Below are 21,496 nucleotides of genomic sequence, written 5' to 3'. Positions count from 1 at the left end.
TTAGTATTGTAATAGTGATCCAATCAGACACAATTACATTAGTGGCCATTCATTGCGAGATTCTCAGTAGTGATCACCTCAGTGCATCAGGCAGGGTTTCTAGCAGTAATGTAAAAAATGTGGATGCCTCTACATAGATAATACATATAATACATCACAGCCGTAGCTGCAGTGCCCTGGCACCAAGGTAATATTATGAGTAATAAATTTCCCAACATCACATGAGTGATCACTCATATCTGCTTTAAATATATTTCGCAAGTTTGACCATTTTTCTCCAAACATCAGCTTTTGAAAATGCACACATTTTTATCTTGTATACCTGCTTGACATAAATATATTAATTAGAACCAAGCAATAGCTTCTAATGTAGTGAGCTGGGCTGCCCACAGAGAGTTATCCGACTTCTACTAACAATGGCATCATACATATCTTGTCAGTTTTTCTTCTACAGTTACCCAGAAGGTTTCTCAATGTCACGTAATGCTAGGTAACCATTACATCTACTGTTGAAAAATCATCTCACCTCAAATGTACAGATATCCTTCTCAAGTTAGTCCTGTAGTAACATGGGCAGAGTTCCGTCCAGTGTAAATACAAATCAATTTTATTTAGGCCACGCCTAATCGGTTGATTTATCACTGCCTTGCAGCATATTGTTCTCTTCTCCTGCGAGTTGCACAAACCAATACCTTATTTTAGTCACTAATCAGTCTGTGAAGCTTAAAAATACCTGTATATTTTGGCCCACACTATGCAGTTCTTACTTCCCAAAGTTGGAACACTGTTAATACCGATTATCTAAATTGTCCCAAACATCTGCTTATTTCACTTATTCATTGCCATCATTTCCATTGGAGCATCACCTACTAGTCAAAACCCACAAAACTGATTAATCCATCAAGTGAAATCTATGTTTGCTCCTCACAAAAATAGTCATCAATAAATCCTCCACCTTATTGCACAATGTACATTTAATGCAATGTTCTCTAACTATTAGTGTGCAAGGAACGATACTAAACATATCCCCTATGGGTTTTTAAGCACAATAGTACTGAACTGTGTTGCTCAACTTATTTTCTCCTTGTAACCTAAAACCTTTTAACATGCATACACACCAAAATATCTGTATGTTAATTTCAAACACGAGAAACTCACCGGCGTGACTGCCTCTCATGGACTTCTGTCCTCAGACCGGCAACAATTCCTCTGCTCTCCCATCACCTTTAAATATTCAAATCCTGATCCGTCATTTACTTTTTACATTTGCTCTACAGGCGATGCCAAAATGACAACTGTGCAAACATGAAAACCTGGCTAATATCATATGTATTTTAGCCTATGTAATATGCTGTTCTCAACCTCCATTAATATTCAGAAAAATGCTACCTTATCCTAATCAAATGTACCACCATAGCCCAATTGAACCTATTCATATTCTTCTAAAAAAAAGATAATACAAAATCAAACTTGAATCTGATCCATGAGAGCATAAAAAAGCAGTTTGTTAGATTGATCAAATCTATCTCCAGAAATCATCTTACGGATTCTTGTCGAACTCCTAGTTGGTACTCTTTTCTCTATTCAAAGTGTCTCCATTAGTAGAATGTACTATCTGTCTGATCAACATCTTCTAATGTTTTGAATTCTTGAATAATGCCATCCTATCCCTCTTGTATATAGCGCTGCTCTTTTGCTAAAAAATCGAATCTTTACAATATAAGTGATAAGAAATCCCAGCATTTGTCCATCCTTTCAGAACATATGCTAGAAATAAATTAAAACCAAAAATAAATAAGACCTTTTGATAATATCATTACACTCATTTGTTCACCTTATTGATTCCATTTACGTGCCCCACAGTGCTCTCAATCTCACCGTTTGCATACTCTGTTTTGACCATACTAGTGAGTTGTGCTGTACCGTTCAACACAAACACCATCATCCTAGAAACTGTTCATTTTTATCAAGTCAAATCACCATTTTAAAATATATAAACCTTCCCAATTACATTCACATTGAATTATATTATTCATGTTTTACTGTAACTCCACAACTGATATCAATGTATATATTCATAATAACCAAACAGACGAGGAAGTAATTGATTTCAGTCAATAACAAAAACCTCCTTGTACACCATATTAGTTGTTAACTGCATTTCGTCATCATTATGATAGAATTTAAATCATAGATTTGTTTCTGCCCTCTAATTGATATCCAACTTCAATGCTTATAAACACAACCCGTTAAGAGAATAAAATCATATTCCTCAAATCAATATGTGAATCAAGGAAACGGGGATCTACAGTGTGGTATGAATTTCTCTATGTTTAGACCATGATCAACCATCTGCAGAATCTCTGACCACCAGTTTTCCCTAATGCACAATTTGAGTCCTATCTCCTCCTCTATGACGAGCCTTTATATGATCAGTGCCTATAGCTGATATTTTCAATATGTTTTCAAATGTTGCCTCAATTGAGATTTTTTATCTGCTTTCTGTATTTCATTAAAATAATTTTTTTATCTTTATTTTAGTGAACTGATAGTCGACCTACATATTGTTTTCCACAAAGAAATACAATCATGTAGAGACAAAAGGTGGAATCTAATTAGGAACGTCTTCTTTTGTAATTGAAAAACGTGTTAGTTTTCTTGGCAATTAATTTACAGCAATACAGCATACAATTTTTGCTTTTGTAACAACCATGTAATGTATCCATTATTCAACTACCATATTTCTTTTCTATTAATCTTACTCTATTACTTGGACTAAGAATATTCTTCAAGGTTTCTGCTCTCCTATATGTCACCAATGGCTGTTCTGTAACAATCCCACTTGGGGCTAGATGAAGGTAACTTGGAAATACCGATTCCAAAATACCGAATTTTACCGATTGGGTATTTAGGAATCGGTATTTTAGATGTAGGTAAGAATTTGGTAAAAAAATACCGAAATCTTAATATTCGTTATTACCGAATCGGTAATTGAGATTCGATAATAACGAATACCTACCCATTCATTCCTATGGGCCTGGAGGCCCAAAGGAATGAATGTGAACACATTCTGTATTACCGATTCGGTATTACCGAATCAGTAATACCGGGAGGTATTTCAAGGGTGCCAGGGTGCTAAAGGACACCCTGTTACACGCCTGAAATGTGCATATGTGTACACGTGGCACACATGCATGCCCTAAGGGCATGGATGTGGGCCACATGGCACATTTCAAAAAGCAAAAAAGTGCTTTTTGAAAGGAAATCGCTATTTACCACCAACTTGGAGTTGGTGGTAAATAGCGATTCCCTAAGGCTGAGGTGCACTGTTTTATGTGCTACCTACATTGCATTTAAGGAATCGGTATTACCGATTCCTTAAATGCAAGGCCATAAGGAATCGGTATTTACCGATTCCTTAATACCGAATCCTCCCTACATCTCAAATGCCTAAATACCGGTCGGTAACGGTGAAATTTAACGAATTTCACCGTTACCGACCGGTATTGGGCCACCTACATATAGCCCTAAGATCCTTATCCACTCTAAGGATATTCTAATGTTTCCTTAAAATGTTGTAAATGCCACCATTTTCAGCATAGAATTTAGTAATAAATCTGACATTCTATTTGTCCGTATTACTCATATTCCTATTCTTATCTGTTAGTAATGACTTTCTCTGAATATTATGTACTCTTTTGGCTGATTAAGCAAGTACCTGGTGATCCTGGTTAGTACAATTCCTCTTAAGCCTGATCAACTCACCATGTGGTCTATATCTATATCCATAAATCCCATATATCTATAGTAATTCAATACATGCCTTTTTTTTTATTGTCAATCACGTTTTTCAGATCATCAATGTCATGACACACCATCTCAGAAAACACACTGATTACATTAACCCTGGGCATAGCAGGAAAAAAAGCGGGATTTGTTAGTCAAACAGGTATTCTAGATAAAACTATCTTCATTTTCCATTTCCCTGACCATGCCTTCAATGTCGGGAACATAATACTCTCTGAAATTTAGCAGAATTTGTATGTCTTCTATTTCCTTAGTGGGGTATCAGATATGTTTTTTTGTTTTTGTAAACAAACTTTATTGGGTATTTATAATACATGTGCCAGTACAGGACAGATATTTGCATAAGTATGTGAGCAATCAGAAATACACTTTTACTATTTATGCATCCCGTCATTATTACATGGCTATCCATAATCGTTAAATGTTTTCTCACAAGATGTAACGGTAAATAAGCTTGCATCACATATCAACATGCTGTGCATTGATGATTCTAATCCCTCGCCATATGGCAACCCCTTCCCTCTTCCTCCACTCCTCCCTCCCCCCAGGCGTGTCTTGAGTTATTATGCGCAAGTGGTCCTCTCATGGCCTTCCATCGAAATATCATGCATTCAGTGGTCCCTATAGGGCTTTGGCTAATGAAGCACTTCGCATCATTCCTTCACCCCCATGTATTCATATCAATGTATTTTACGACCGCCCTTCTTGTGGTACTTCCCGATGTCCTTCTTAAATGTCATTGAGCTGCTTAAGGTGCACAATTAGAGCTTCCCAGGCCATAGCTGCTTCTAACACCTTCTCACTTCCATTGCACCTAGCGTCCCTTAGTCATGATGTTCCCTCATATACCTGTCCAGGGTTCAAACTCTCTCCTCCATGTGTCTATGGCAGGACCTCTTCTTGCCTTCCAGTGCCTCGTAATGTCCCTCTTCGCCAGTATTAATCTCAGGTCCTGAAATTTACTGGTAACCTTGTTCTTAGAAGTATGTTGGAATCTGTGCTGTAAGCAGTATCCTGGAGTCACGTGTACTTCTTTTTCAGTAATCTCCGCTAATATTTCCGTCACCTCACTCCAGAAATTCCCTATCTCCGGACAGCTCCAAAACATATGTAATAATAATCCACATTTGTAAAGCGCACAATCACCCGTAAGGGTCTCTAGGCGCTGGGGGCCGTCGGGAAGATTAAGCGAGCTATTGCCCAGAGTCACATGGTGCTGGGCTAACCTGCCGCCGGAGCCGGGGATCGAACCCTGATCCCCAGATTCCAGCGTCAGTCGCCCTGGCCGCGGCGCCACACCTCTCCCTATGTAGGAACTCCGCACCTATCTCCCCATGGGGGTATCAGATATGTTAGGAGTAATGGATATTCCCAAAGATAATTTTGATTGAGGAGGCTAATTTCTTTTCAGTTTCTGCATACTCATGAATTTAAACAAATCTGTCTTAAGTTCAAACCCATCATAATGCCTTGTTGGGGCGAATGATAACCCATATTGTAAGACTGTTAATTCATGCTCCGAGAGACAGCTGTCTGTTAGGTTAGCATACCTCTTGTTTCCTTTCAGCTGCGATTTTGTCTTCACACCCTGCATTTGTCCTTCTTCCTGTATGATTTTTGACACCTTTTGGTCCTCTTTTCTTTCCTTTGTCTGAAGATTCCTTCGCTCCCTGTTTTGAGCAGATTTTTCCAGCCTCGTCTTTTTCAGCTTCTCTAAAAAAGTGCTTAATCTATTTCCTATATTCTCATTCTCATTCTCATCTAAGATGGTCGCCCGAGAATCAATGCTAGAAGTACCAGATGATACCAAGCTATCTTGGGATGTTGTTTTTTCTGCCATGCTTTTTGTTCGTAAATGTAGGCTCATATTTTCTAGTATACGAATCGACTCTGCCCAATCTGTAATCCCTCTCATCTCTGTGGAACTTATATTTCTTTCTTATGTTGATCTCATCTTTGAATTTGTTTAACACTTTTTCTAGAAGCACAATATTTTTCTGTCTCCTTTTCCAACTTTAGGGCCGCTATTTCTTGTTTGTTTTGTTTTATCTCGGGTTTTAGATTATCCATTTAACATTCAACTTGTTCCGTTACTATTAAAATTAACTCACAAGATCTTTCTGTCAATTTCTTTTACCACCTGTCACCTCGAACTATATCCAAATCTTCCACAGTAGGGAATATATCTATATGTACAAGACAAACCTCACATTCTTCTAAAAATCGCCTAAATATTTTTGCACTAACACTTAGCTGTGCGCCCTTTTCTTGAACCTGACTAAAAACCCTCTTCTTAGACCCTTATATCTATATGAAAACCCCTAGAAATCCTGTTGACTTCTACGTTTTGTTTTTTAATGTGATGATATCCCACTATTTTTGGGACTCTTTTTTTGAACAGCCTCTCCAATTTAATGAACAAATTCCTCAACTCTTTAGGTGATGGATTACCTGTGATATTCTTATCACTGATTGTTTTTTTGAACAAACTGTCTATGACCTCCTCCCACTTTTCCATATACTTTGCCATAACAATCACAACATTTGTGTCTCAATCTACAATTCACAGGTATTCTCTAATCATCTTCACATCATTGCCAGCAGTGCCACATCTATGCATACACTTAACTTCCACTTTGTGTTGAAGATGCATTTAGCCATGTGCTGGCTACTACCCACTATTGTCAGTAACCCATCTGACAGATAAGTTATACATTCAAATTCATTTACTAGTAGGGAGCCAACACATGTTGGCTGTGGCTGTACTGTAATTGATGGATGTGTGTTTTAACAACTGTTGTTTATTATTACTAAATTAATTTTGTAACGCGCGCAGCTACCCAAAAAGGGTTTGTCTATGAAACCATATACTCCAGTTTGTGGACTGTACAAGCATATCTTCTGTGTAAGTTGCAAGATGCTTTGTTGAGAATTTAAAAGTTTTTATGAATGTGAAGTTATACAATGAAGAGTAACAGAAATTTTAGACATTTTTTCAGTAAACAAAATATTAACAAAATATATGCAATGTGATGGCGCATACATGCTCATCATTTTTTTGCACATGTTTAGCATCAGCAAAAAGAATTGACAAAGCCAGTAGGTCACAAAGGTGTGACCTATGGGCTTTGCCAATGCATGTTTTCAGCTGCAGTATACTCCAGAAGATCAATTTACCCACATTTTGAGTGCTCGTGCAAAGATAAATTATTGCTATAATCAAAGATTTCACAACATAAATCCAAGTGCTTATGACACTAGGCTTGCAAAAATAGACTCTTTTTAGGACATGCTTCACTTGATGAATTAATACATACAGTAACGACTTATGAATATCCGTAGATTCCAACAGGCAGTATCACTGCATGCTTCATAAGAAGGAGAGAGACTTTTAATAGACACCTGCAAGAGTAGAACACGGATATCATCATAGGACATCTGCAAGCACTATCGCCTATACAAGAAACTGGAACTGTGCAGAATAATCTTTTCCATTCGTAAGAAACCACGTGCGATGTTCGTGATGTTGTTTTCTTTCCAAATAAGGTGAATTGATGAAAGATCCAGGGCTGGAGGATAAAATGTTGCTTCCTTTCAAAAAAAATTCTCTAGCGTTTGTGTATTTCATAGATTGATTTCCAATGTCCCCATCTTTCTTGATAAGGCCTTTGAAGTAGGAAGCAATATATGTTGTACTGTGCTCAAGATTTAAAAAAAGCCAGTAGGGTATACCTTTTGTAGTACACATGATTTTACTGCATTCTTAAACCGATGCCACGGGCCACACTTGTGAATACTACCATGTTTAAAGAGGCCATCCAGTGTAGTGGAAATACTTTTTTTACCCAGTCCTGTATCAATAACAAGCATCATCAGTAGACCTTTAAGAATGTTGCTTTGGATAAAGGAGGAGGAGCTTGGCGGGCATCCGTGATGGCCGCGTGAGCACAGCGCTCTCCGGACCCCCGCCACTACCGGTATAATATCCTGACTATATCCTGATTCTTCACGAGGATTTGTGTAGAGGACGCTGGGCTGATCTTCCTGTGGTTTTTGGATTTTGATTTGGACCAGGGGCACCGAAGATACGACAACTCGAACTTTCGGGGTCCGCCCTGGAGGTGCGCCCGGGTCTGGGTGAGGCGCTGTGGCCGTGTCTGAGTTGAACAACAGCGGCAGGGGGATTCGACTTGTGGGTCCCCCTCTTAAGTTTCGGTTTCGATTCTGCCTCAGACTACGACATCTGGCAGAAGAGTCTGGCCCTTGCTGGGTCCAGCGGCACGGGACTGCTGTTGTGCCATTGGCTTGCTTATTGTCCTTCCAGGCTGGTTCACACCTAGAGGTGCCCTCGCCGTTGCTTTTTGGCTACGACGCCCTGCTCTCCTGCGGCCATTTTCACTGGGTCGAGTGAGTTTCCTGGGACGCGGTCCCCAACATGGCGGGCAGAGGGGACCGAGAGACTCGGAAGACCAAAACGCCCCTTCGCGGGGGCCCGGTCCAATCTAACGTCATGGACCGGTACACCCATTCGAAGGGGTCCCCTGGAGCCGCCTTGCCTGGCCCGAGTGCAGTTGACCTTACGGCGGAAGCGTCGACGGAGCCGTCCTTGCGGGACATCATGGGCGCCATTTCTGGCATGAAGGAAACGATAGGCCAACAGTATGAGGCCTTGGCCCACAAAATCGACACAGTGGCCATTGATGTGAACTTGATTTGGGCCGACCTATCTAAAACCAATGAGAAGGTGAAGTCATTGGATCTCAAGTCATCCAGCCTCACGGCCGACGTCTCGGAGATACAGACGGAGATTGGCAATCTCCGGAGGGTGAACGATTTCATGACCCGGCGCTTGGAGGACTTTGAAAACAGAGCACGTCGTTGTAACGTGCGTGTGGTTGGCGTCCCGGAGAATCCGGACCCGCATTCTGTTGATCTCCTGGTCGAGGACCTGATACAGAACTACCTCTCTCCGTCTGGGTTGACTAAATTCTTCGCAGTGGAACGTGCCCATCGTGTTCCGGGAGGCCAGGGCAAGCCGGGCGCCCCGCCGAGGCCTATTGTTGCGAAACTCTTTCATTATAGGGACCGGGACGCTATCTTGCAGGCTTTTTCCGACCAGGCTGCGAATTGAATACAATGAACGGACCCTGTTCTTTGATCGGCCTGATTCCGTGACTGACTGGCTGGACTCTCTGCCGGACCGACCTCCTGGGACTGAGCCCACCGACCACCTGGGTGGTGCCGAGGGTGGTGTAGAAAGCTGAACTTATTGTCTATTCCCCGGTCAACGTGCCACGTAACTTCTCCCGGGATTTTATGCCTAAGTGCCTCTATTTTCTGTGTGTTCTCCTCCTTCTTTATCTTGATCGGGGTGGCGGATGGGACAGGGCCTTTCCTCCTCCGGGGTCTTTTTGTAGAGTGGGAGTTCTTGGGCGACAGGCACACTGCATGTTGGGATGGCTTTTTAGCTTCTTGCAGGGGTGCAGGGTGGGGGGTGTTTTTCTGGTCGTTGGGGGTGGGTTGATGGGAAGTTTGATGTTTGTGTTTTGTTTTTTCAAGGCGACTCTATCTTGCTAATGGTATTTTCGATGTCATGCTCATTGGGGGGGGGGGGGGTTCCGGCATCATTGTGTGGGATGGGGGGTAGCGGGTTGAGGTTTATTTCGTGGAATGTCAATGGTCTGGGGGATCGTATAAAGCGGGGTGTGGTGTTGCGCTGTCTGCGACGTCTGTCGCCTGATATTGTCTTTCTGCAGGAGACTCATCTAGTGGGCAATACTTGTCGTGCAATGAACAGGTGGGGCTATCGCCTAGTCGCCCATTCGGGGTTTACCACGGGTTCCAGGGGGGTGGGCATCCTTGTCCGGGCTTCCCTCCCCCTGGCTATTGATGATGTGATCCTTGATGATCGGGGGGCGTTACGCCGTCCTCGTGGGACGCTATGAGGGTCGGACCCTTTCCCTGTTTGCCGTTTATGTACCCCCCGGTCTACAGACCTCTACTTTTTCCGATTTGGGCCGGGTGTTGTTGAGCCTCCCAGACAGTACTCTTTTCATAGCAGGTGACTTTAACTCTGTGTTTTCCGGTCTACATGATCGTCACCCCCCTAGGGACACTCCTTCGGCCCAACAATGGCTGGGTGGGTTTCTGGATACTTTTGGTTTGGTGGATTGTTGGAGACTCATGCACCCTACTCAGCTTCAATACACTTTCCATTCTGGGGCCCATGGGAGTCTGTCTAGACTGGATTATTTCCTGATGCCAGCGGCGCAGTCATCGGCTGTTCGGGAGATTAGACACCTCCCCCGGGGCATCTCCGACCACTCCCCGCTTTGGCTCTGTTTTGAGGTGGGGGTGGAGGTGGCGGGCCGGGTAGCTCCTATCAATCCATGGTATCTAACCGCCCCCGAGACCCGTGGTCCCTTGCTTAAGTCGTTGGACAATTACTTTCTAGACAACGAGGGGTCCGTCTCCTCTGCGGTGTCCCTGTGGGAGGCCTTTAAGACAGTGATCCGCGGACAGGCCCTTTCCCTTATTGCTGAATCCAAGAAGGCAAGGAATCGGGAGGTGGTGGAACTCGAGAGGGAAATTGTAGAGATGGAGGCCGACCTGGAATCGACTGTTACTCCTGATAGACTCCACGCCCTGGGTCTGAAACAATTTGCTTATAGGTCTCTGGTTACGGACGCGGCTAAATTGATGTTTCGGGAGCAACAGGGTCGTTTGTATGATGTGGGGGACAAAGCGGGTAAATTGCTGGCGTGGCTGGACAAGAAGGAGAGGGCGAATCGTGTGGTACCGGTGATTCAGAATTTGAATGGTGTGGGAATGACTGACCCGGTTGAAATAGTGGAATGTTTTGCTGACTATTTTCGTGTGGTTTATTCCCCTGTGTCTGACCGGGATGTTGATGACTCTTGCCTCTTGTTGCGTGATATAGCTCTGCCCTGTGTCTCCGACTTCGACCGAGTCGCTTTGGAGTCTCCTTTCTCCACAGACGAGATAGCGACGGCCATTCGCTCACTCCGTTCGGGCAAGGCTTTGGGCCCGAATGGATTGCCAATTGAGTTGTACAAGCTACGTCCTGATAAGGTAGCGCCCTATCTTCGTACCATGTTTCTGGAGTCCCGGGAGCGGGGCATTCTCCCATATGATCAACGTCTGGCTACGATCGTTGTTATTCCTAAAGAAGGTAAAACCCGGGACCTTTGTTCGTCTTATAGGCCCATTTCCCTGTTGAATGTTGAGCCCAAGGTTCTGGCTAAACTCCTGGCCACCCGCCTCCTGACGGTTATTAGCGGCTTGATTCATCCGGACCAATCCGGATTTATCCCGCATCGTAACACGGCTCTTAATCTGCGTCGTCTCCACGGAGCCATGGCGAGGGCGGGGCTTCTGACGGAGCCGGCCATTTTGGCCTCGCTGGATGCCTCGATGGCCTTTGATACGATAGAGTGGCCCTATCTTTGGGCGGCTCTTGAGAAATTTGGTTTCGGCCCTGGATTTATTGGTTGGGTGAAGTTGCTATACGCCGAACCCTTGGCGAAGGTTGTGGTTAACGGTCGAGTTTCTGTTCCCTTCTGCCTCGGTAGGGGGACCAGACAGGGGTGCCCCTTGTCTCCGCTACTTTTTGCTCTTGCTTTGGAGCCATTAGCTGCGTGGCTTCGATGGGAACCTTCACTCAAAGGGATCCGTTGGTCACCAGATTTTGAGGACCGCGTCTCGCTTTACGCGGATGACATTCTTCTTTACCTCACTTCCCCGCGCAAATCTTTAAATGTTCTATTCGACGTTCTCACCTCGTTCGGCGCTAACTCTGGTCTGGTTATTAATTGGGCTAAGTCCTGTGTGTATGTTCTTTCGGGTGTTCTGCCCCCGTTGCCGGATAGATTTCCTATCCAGGTTGTCCAGTCTGGCTTCAAATATTTAGGGATCTTTATTACGCTGGACTCCTCACTCCGGTTTGAACGTAATCTCCTCCCCCCGCTTCTTAGACTGCGACTGGATGTGGCTCGCTGGCGTAAGTTACCCCTGTCTCCTCTGGGCAGGGCTGCCCTTTTCAAAATGATGTCTTTGCCACGGTTCCTCTACGCACTTCAGAATTCCTATGATGACATTCCCGCTGCCTATTTCCGAGAGATTGAGAGTCTCCAAAGGCAATTGATTTGGGACGGGCGTCCGCGTATCGCCCTTGCAAAACTTACCATCCCTTGGTATGACGGGGGCATGGCGCTCCCTGATATCAAGAGGTATTATTGGGCCACCCAACTGTCTGCCATTAACCACGCAATGTATTCCCCAGGTCGAGATCCGGCCTTTGAAATGGATAGACTCCAGCTGCCGGGAGGGGATTTTAATAGAGCGCTTTACTCCAGGTCGGCTGGGCGCCATCTTACGGGCCCGTCCAGGATTGCAGTCAATGTATGGCGCGCCGCGAATGTGAGTTTGGGATGGGAGAATCGGCTGACACTGGCGACTCCACTTTATGCTTCCGAGCGTTTGGGATGTCTCTGGTCTACTAAGGGCTTTGACCGCTGGGATATGATTGGTATATGCAGAGTGGGTGATGTCTGTGTGAACGGTAGAGTGAAGTCCTTCGAGGCCCTTCGGACCGAATATGACTTGAGTGATAGGGAATTTTTTCGATATCTGCAGGTCCGCCATGCCCTTGCCACTGTTCTGACTCCTGATGTGGCCCTCCCCGAGTCCTCCCCTCTCGAAGATCGCATTCTGGATGGCCACCTTCCCGATTGCACAATCTCCCTGATTTACAAAAAGCTGATCAATAATCGCGCTGATCTACTTGTCCGACTTAGGGAGGTTTGGGTCGGCGACGGGCTGGAATTGGATGACGAAGATTGGCAATCTGCACTTTCTTCTCCGAAAGAGGTCGCCATTCCTGCCCGTCTCCGTTTGGTTCAGCTTAAGATCCTCCACCGGGTGTATGTTACTGGTCCGCGTCTGGTTGTGATGGGTTTTTCCCCGGACGGTCTATGCAAACGTGGATGTGGAATGAGTGCTACATTTCTGCATATTCTTTGGGAGTGCCCAGGGGTGGCGGCCTACTGGACTGATGTGCTTGCGGTGATGACTGTTGTGACTGGAATTGCCCTACGGCCTGAGGCCCGAAGATGCCTGTTGAATGTGTGTGAACCCACCGACTATTCTGTGGCCCAGACCAGATGGGCGACCTTGGGGTACATGGTTGCGAAGCGGGACATTGCGCAACTCTGGGGCGCATCTAGACCTCCCGACGTCTCGGCGTGGGAGGACAACATGGACTGGTCCATGTTCCGCGAGAAGACCGTCTATATAGCTAGGGGCAGGCCCAGGGCGTGGACGAGGATTTGGGGTCAGTGGAACGACTATCGTGGGAATATTTGTACTCCTCCCTTGGTTGACGCACCCGATGTTGCCCTATCTCCCTAGACTGGTGTTCCCGAAATTTCTTATGCTGTTCTCTGATTTTCTTATCCTCCCCGCTTTCCCCCCCCCCACCTTGCCGTATCTCATTGATTGTGCTTTCGTGTTCCTGATTAGTGAGTTTCCCCTCCGCCTTCTGGGCTGACTTTGATTAGTATGCATTCGCCTTTTTTGTAGTTTGTTTTTTGTGTATATATAACAGAAAATTGTTGTGTCCTGTTCTATATTTCGAGCAACATTTGGTATCTGCTTTGTGCCTGACCACGGGAGGGATCTTATGCCTTTCTTTATGGTGCCTTGATTTTAGCGGCCGGCCCGTGTGGTTGTAGGCCCATCCTTGTAACCCTTATTTGATTGCTCAATAAAAGTTTTTAATCAAAAAAAAAAATTAACAAATAAAAAAGAATGTTGCTTTGTTTAATGACGGCTGCTGGGGTTATGACATTTATTGTGGCTTCATTCACCAGATGGCCCCTTTAATATCTGTTAAAAGCAAAGTGATGTTGGATGAATTGATATTGAGTTATATACGTTAAACACATGTGAAAACTATGAAAGATATCAAATAAGGAGTACTAGTGTACCAAGCAAATAACCTCAGTGCAATATTGCTGTATTATTGTAACCTTTTTGTAACCTTTTTATCGTCAGACTCTCACAGAGTAAAGGGTGCTCGGGTGTCCACATTCTTTCTTGTACAATGTCTTATTTATCTATTACTTTTCTTGCTAAAGCTTTTTATGTGTTTTCTCTAACCTAGGCTCCACCATTGGGCTCTGGAGGGGCCTCCTTGCCTGGGTCTATGGAGCAGGCACAGCCACAATTCATCTCTCGCTTCCTGGAGGGCCAGTCTGGAGTCACCATCAAGCATGTGTCCTGTGGGGATCTGTTCACTACCTGCCTTACAGGTACAGGCACCTTTTAATGTAGGTGTCAGCTCCCTTTCCTTTGATACACCACAGAAGAATTGTGCTGGAAAAGTCTGCTGTCAGACCAATTGTTTTAATTTCATGTCATCTTTGTGACAGTACTAGGGTGCTAGTGGTTGGATCTTGCTTAGAGCTTTCTGGTATTCTCCAGCCTGCATGTTCCAAGGAGTGTCAATGAATTTTGTTTATGGTTGAACATTGGGTACCTCCACTTGTGTTGCAGACATTGATGTGCACGTTGGGTATCTCTATGTGTCACGAAGAACAGTCATTCACTGGCAAGCCCAGTCTTACTAAGACATGGTCCAGTGGATAGGATAAGTGTATGGCAGAGCAGAAAAGGAAGAAAAGAGATATTGTAAGTGAGAAAAAAGAAATATATGGAGAAGGTCATACTGCTGTGGCGAGGGCTAGGAAGATGGCAGGAAGTGGGGCATAGGGCAATAAGGGACCAATAGGAATATTCAAACATCATGAGGTTGTGAAAAGAGTGGAGAATGGAAGGGGTTAGAGGCAAAGGACTTTGACAAAAATGGAAGGAAAAGTCGATTCACAGATGGGTAAAGTGACCAAATAAACTGGATGGCGTGGAAGAGTACTGGAGTGGGAATGCAGCAAGAGAATAAGGGATAGGAAGTTGGATAGCAGGAGAGGAAGTGTTTTGAAAGAAAGGCATTAGGAATAGTGCAAAAGGGGAGAATAGTGCGAAGGAGGATGGGGAACAGTAGAGTACGTTGGTGGTAAAGCTGTAGAGCGGTAGAGGACAAAATGAGACAAACAAAATTAATAAGGCTGAGAAATGTTGAGGAAGGCAATTCGTAGGGTCTTAGAATGGTAGAGAGAAGCCTAGTGTCAAAGGGATAGTGCAGAGTGCAACAGGAAAAAGAGAATAATTTACAACAAGGGGTGGTGATGGACAGAGTCTCTGAATTAAGCAGAGTACTCTCACCCAGTCAAGAGATCAGGGCTAGATCCAACACCGTTTTTTAGCTCATTGCACCATCCCAGTTTCAGAACCTGGCTGTATGCAAATTAGTCTGTCCCTGGCCCAGTGCATCATGGGAACAGGGCAGACCAGACTACAAAAGCCAATTCTTACACTGGGAAGGAAACAAGCTTCCGGGGACCGGTTTCTGCCATTTCAGGCGTCTTCGGCCCGGCTTGCTTGAATCCTGATGGTGCAATGAGCAAGGGACTCACATCTGAGTATACCCTTCCACGCTTAGGGTGGACAAAATAATTTACAACAAGGGGTGGTGATGGACAGAGTCTCTGAATTAAGCAGAGTACTCTCACCCAGTCAAGAGATCAGGGCTAGATCCAACACCGTTTTTTAGCTCATTGCACCATCCCAGTTTCAGAACCTGGCTGTATGCAAATTAGTCTGTCCCTGGCCCAGTGCATCATGGGAACAGGGCAGACCAGACTACAAAAGCCAATTCTTACACTGGGAAGGAAACAAGCTTCCGGGGACCGGTTTCTGCCATTTCAGGCGTCTTCGGCCCGGCTTGCTTGAATCCTGATGGTGCAATGAGCAAGGGACTCACATCTGAGTATACCCTTCCACGCTTGGGGTGGACAAAATAATTTACAACAAGGGGTGGTGATGGACAGAGTCTCTGAATTAAGCAGAGTACTCTCACCCAGTCAAGAGATCAGGGCTAGATCCAACACCGTTTTTTAGCTCATTGCACCATCCCAGTTTCAGAACCTGGCTGTATGCAAATTAGTCTGTTCCTGTCCCAGTGCATGATGGGAACAGGGCAAACCAAACTACAAAAGCCAATTCTTACACTGGGAAGGAAACAAGCTTCCGGGGACCGGTTTCTGGCATTACAGCCGTCTTCGGCCCGGCTTGCTTGAATCCTGATGGTGCAATGAGCAAGGGACTCATGTCTGAGTATACCCTTCCACGCTTAGGGTGGACAAAATTATTTACAACAAGGGGTGGTGAGGGACAGAGTCTCTGAATTAAGCAGAATACTCTCACCCAGTCAAGAGATCAGGGCTAGATCCAACACCGTTTTTTAGCTCATTGCACCATCCCAGTTTCAGAACCTGGCTGTATGCAAATTAGTCTGTTCCTGTCCCAGTGCATGATGGGAACAGGGCAAACCAAACTACAAAAGCCAATTCTTACACTGGGAAGGAAACAAGCTTCCGGGGACCGGTTTCTGGCATTACAGCCGTCTTCGGCCCGGCTTGCTTGAATCCTGATGGTGCAATGAGCAAGGGACTCATGTCTGAGTATACCCTTCCACGCTTAGGGTGGACAAAATTATTTACAACAAGGGGTGGTGAGGGACAGAGTCTCTGAATTAAGCAGAATACTCTCACCCAGTCAAGAGATCAGGGCTAGATCCAACACCGTTTTTTAGCTCATTGCACCATCCCAGTTTCAGAACCTGGCTGTATGCAAATTAGGCTGTCCCTGGCCCAGTGCATCATGGGAACAGGGCAGACCAGACTACAAAAGCCAATTCTTACACTGGGAAGGAAACAAGCTTCCGGGGACCGGTTTCTGCCATTTCAGGAGTCTTCGGCCCGGCTTGCTTGAATCCTGATGGTGCAATGAGCAAGGGACTCACATCTGAGTATACCCTTCCACGCTTAGGGTGGACAAAATAATTTACAACAAGGGGTGGTGATGGACAGAGTCTCTGAATTAAGCAGAGTACTCTCACCCAGTCAAGAGATCAGGGCTAGATCCAACACCGTTTTTTAGCTCATTGCACCATCCCAGTTTCAGAACCTGGCTGTATGCAAATTAGTCTGTCCCTGGCCCAGTGCATCATGGGAACAGGGCAGACCAGACTACACAAGCCAATTCTTACACTGGGAAGGAAACAAGCTTCCGGGGACCGGTTTCTGCCATTTCAGGCGTCTTCGGCCCGGCTTGCTTGAATCCTGATGGTGCAATGAGCAAGGGACTCACATCTGAGTATACCCTTCCACGCTTAGGGTGGACAAAATAATTTACAACAAGGGGTGGTGATGGACAGAGTCTCTGAATTAAGCAGAGTACTCTCACCCAGTCAAGAGATCAGGGCTAGATCCAACACCGTTTTTTAGCTCATTGCACCATCCCAGTTTCAGAACCTGGCTGTATGCAAATTAGTCTGTCCCTGGCCCAGTGCATCATGGGAACAGGGCAGACCAGACTACAGAAGCCAATTCTTACACTGGGAAGGAAACAAGCTTCCGGGGACCGGTTTCTGCCATTTCAGGCGTCTTCAGCCCGGCTTGCTTGAATCCTGATGGTGCAATGAGCAAGGGACTCACATCTGAGTATACCCTTCCACGCTTGGGGTGGACAAAATAATTTACAACAAGGGGTGGTGATGGACAGAGTCTCTGAATTAAGCAGAGTACTCTCACCCAGTCAAGAGATCAGGCCCCGGTAGCTTGTCTCCTTTCTGGTGAAGAATTGGCTTGGTAGTTTGGTCTGCCCTGTTCCCATGATGCACTGGGCCAGGGACAGACTAATTTGCATATAGCCAGGTTCTGAGCTGGGATGGGGCAGTGAGATAAATAACGGTGATGGATCAAGCCCTGATCTTTGGACTGGGTAAGAGTGGTCTGCTTAATTCAGACACTCTGTTCATCACCACCCCCTTTTCTGAACAGGAAAAAGAGAGATAGGAAAAAGAAAAAAGGAGAAGTGAGGGGAAAATAAAGTTTGCTGGAATGAAGAAGGCATATGAATGAAAGATGATTTTAAGTAAGAGGAAAGGGCATGAAGGGGAGAATGGGCCCATGGGCAATTAGAGAGGGAAGCAGAGATAAGGGTGTGGGGGAGAAGAGGTAAATGGCTTTTGAGGAAGAGTAGGGAGCCATGGAGGGAGGAAGTGTGAACATCCTTTTGGGATGGTCTGGGAAAGTATCATGAGTTCAAGGTGTTTATGAGCAGAGATGTGTTCCATAGAGAACTATTTTCACCAATGTGTAACACTCTCTTGTCTTCTTGCAGATCGGGGAATCATAATGACGTTTGGCAGTGGCAGCAATGGATGTGTTGGGCACGGAAACTTCAACGATGTCTCCCAGGTCTGTAATATCCTTGTGAAAGAGAAGCAATTAAAACAATCATTTATAAATAATGGCCTGATTCTATCATTCTTCCTGAAATCCTGAGTGGCCTCTCTGATTACCCTTCCTAAATACATCTACAAATTCCAGTCACCCACCATAAAGTGGGATGTGTGTGTAGGCAAACCTAGACAGTGGTCTGTCCTACATCTGTTCAGGGTGTAGTTAGAGAACGCAAACCTGGACCTTGGATAACTTTTTTAAGATAGGTAATGGGTTAGTTAGAGTCTGAAGGGATGGTCCCTCTGCCTGTCAGCACAATGGAAGCACTTTTGGCAAAATTGAAATGCCGGTCCATCACAATTGTTTTCTTTTCTAGAAAACTAACCCTTCCCACCCCCAATGGTTTTGTAGCACATGGAGTTTTCTCAAAGCCCATGGGGCCATTGTTTCGTATTCATATGTGTGACTTCTCAGGGAGATGGCAGAAAGGAAAAAACTTTGGGCGGGTATTATAACACTCCGAAGCTGATGGCCGACTGAAGAAGTGCTGTCGATGGAGGGTTTTCAATAGTGGAGCTGGGTGAGGCTTTGCAATATCAAACTCAGGTTTTACTGCCTTTGAGTCAGCGAAAGCACACATTTGGTGAGGTGGGAAAATTCCCAGTTTACAGCTGGAGGGGTCTAAGAAACAGAAGGCTTGTTCACACCATTGGCTTTCAAGGAATTGTTTGCCACCAGTGTTCACTTCAAGCACTCTGGAATGTTATGTGGCACCTAATGTGGCACCTATTAGACATATCATAGTTTCACATTGGGATGTCTATTCAGTGGGCTCTCCATCAAAGATTTTATAAAAAACATGACATTTACCACTTTTCCTGACATTTTGGCCTGGGATCGACCTAAGCTCAACACCCCATGTCTGCAAATAAAATCAGATCTACAAAACCCTCTAGTACTGCTCACTATCAAATCATCTTCTTTCATTAGTCCAGGGCCTTGTAAGGCCAGTGATATAGTTGTTCCTAACGCCAGTCACTATAGAGGTTGCTTCTCTAAGTGAAAATGTGGGAGCCGCTGTAGCAGCACCTGCTTTTTTAATGGAACATGAGTCAGATTCTGTGGTAATCTCTGTAGTGAACAAAAGATGCCCATCCACTCCATGCTTATGATATCCTTCAGAGAAGAAGACAAAGAAAATTGATTGTCACATTTTTTATGTCTTACAGCCAAAAATTGTGGAGGCCCTGTTGGGGTATGAGATAGTCCATGTATCCTGTGGAGCGTCTCATGTTCTGGCCGTTACCAATGAGCGAGAAGTGTTTGCCTGGGGCCGTGGAGACAATGGTAGGAGTTGTCACTGTTTGAGTCAGATTTTAAATGATTTTTCTTCCAAAATAATGATGCAGTTGTGTTTAGAGTGATGAGTTTACTTCAAAAGGCTGCCTAACAACAACTCCAGTTTTGTTAAATGCTCTGTTTCAGCACCCCCAGTTCGATGTGCTGATGGTGAAGACCATCACTGATTCATGTGATAATCAATGATGTCAACAATCATATGTTTGCCTTCCACTTATCAGGCCGGCTGGGACTAGGGAGTCAAGAGTCCTATAATTTCCCACAGCAGGTGACAGTGCCACCGGATCACGAACCCCAGAAGGTCTTGTGTGCCATTGATAGCTCCATGATCCTCACTGTGAAGAACAAGATGCTGGCCTGTGGGAGCAACAGGTGAGTGTGTGAACCATTTTACTGTATCTGTCCATTATCTGAATGTTCTTGCCGTAATCTTGATCCGGTTGTATTGGAGTCAGGGTAATCCATGTTTAATGTTACACTCTTATAACTTTGCTGTTACTTAAATAAAACAAATTATGTCTCAAATAAAAATAACCAGCATACACTGGCATGTCTTCTAGCCAGAGGCTCGATGTTAGTGCTTTGCAGGACCAGCACTAGGTATTCCTGCCAGTGGTGTGGCAGCCCGACATAGCCAGGACAGCATGGGGGCTCTGTGATAGCTTGACAGTAGAGCTGGTTCCAGACTTCATTATTTTATTGCACACTGCAGACCAAATGGCTTGGCACTAGTGCTGCATGCACCAAAATGAGGTGACAGTGATCAACTTAATTTAGGGTTCAGTTGTCAGGTGAGAATCAGTGAAGTGATTGAACTGCAAGGGTGTTTTTTATGTTACATTTTCCAGTTTCAAGTAATAAGTGTCTTTCCTATTATCGCTCCAGTTTGATAGGTTTTTAGGAAAAAGTACAGTGCCTGTTGCTGTTTACAGTGTGCATCTGATAGAGACTATTAGCTGCAGATTCCTTCACGTAGAATATCCCCAGGCGTGAGCCTGGATCCGGAAACTTTTTGTCACAGCCTCCCTGCCGGGGGTGGGACGACATCGCACGACTCCGCCCAGGCGTCGTCCGTGCACGTGACGTCAGCGAGGTCACATAAGACCCGCCCCGGCGCACCTACGTCAGTTTTTTCCTTTTCCACGTGCAACGTGGATCCAGTCCTTGCAATGGGCCTGTTTCGGGCCCTTTTTTTCCCATTACTTTTGGTGGAACAGTGTGCAAATGCCTTCGGCCTTCAAAACTTCTAAGTTTTGTGGGCATCTTATGTCGGCGACGGACCCGCACCTCATTTGTATGTGGTGTTTGGCGGAGGATTACAGCGTCACTGACTGTGAGGCCAGTCAACAGTTGACACCAAATTTCGCACCGGGAGCGAGCATGAAACTTCTCTCAGCACGTCTCTCCAGGTCGATGTCCTCCCCTCGGTCTGCTTTGGCGGACGGCTTCAGGTACGGCCATGGTCGTCGTCCTCGCCCTTCTCCGATGTCACGTGAGTGTTGCTCCCCGGTGGGTAAGTGTCGCAGTTTGTCCCCGGGGGCTGGTTTCCGGCCTGCTGGGGGCGTGGACTCTCCGCGGGTGATGCGGCCCGCGTGTCATCCTATCCACCATTACCCAGTGTTGGAGCGTCGAGAGTCCAAATGGAGACATACAGGCCAGCTCTGCAGACCTCGCTGGCGTCCCCCCCTCCTTCCCCTCCTGGGGCGTCGGTGGACCCCTCGCTTCGCGCATGGCCCTCCGCGGCTCCGCCGGTGGCTCCGGCCTTGACGCCGTCTGGTTCGGATCCAGGCTTGGAGGATGTGGTGCTGTTGGGGCGCGGCTCCTCTTGGTCATTTGACAAGGTCGTCCTGTCTAAGGCCGAGGTGATGCCGCTACGGCGCCGGCAGCCGCTGGACCATGCGGAGCCACAGGGGTCTGTGCAACCTCCTCGTCCCGCTCCGGGTCGT

The 21,496-nt window shown here is 45.5% G+C and overlaps 1 protein-coding gene across 3 annotated transcripts in view; it reads left to right on the top strand.

Moving 5' to 3' along the window:
• NEK8 (NIMA related kinase 8) overlaps positions 1–21,496 on the top strand; it is a 299,189-nt gene that overhangs the window by 161,756 nt on the left and 115,937 nt on the right. For all 3 annotated transcript variants that reach the window (XM_078680094.1, XM_078680095.1, XM_078680093.1), the window contains exons 8-11: positions 13,991–14,138; positions 18,130–18,206; positions 19,421–19,538; positions 19,772–19,922. In XM_078680094.1, the coding sequence (XP_078536220.1) occupies positions 13,991–14,138; positions 18,130–18,206; positions 19,421–19,538; positions 19,772–19,922 (494 nt within the window). The remainder of the gene's footprint in view (positions 1–13,990; positions 14,139–18,129; positions 18,207–19,420; positions 19,539–19,771; positions 19,923–21,496) is intronic.

Source organism: Lissotriton helveticus, chromosome 3_1 (genome assembly GCF_964261635.1).
Source record: "Lissotriton helveticus chromosome 3_1, aLisHel1.1, whole genome shotgun sequence".
NCBI lineage: Eukaryota > Metazoa > Chordata > Amphibia > Caudata > Salamandridae > Lissotriton > Lissotriton helveticus.
Note: the sequence above shows the minus strand (reverse complement) of the source record. Positions and strands in the feature narration are given on the sequence as shown.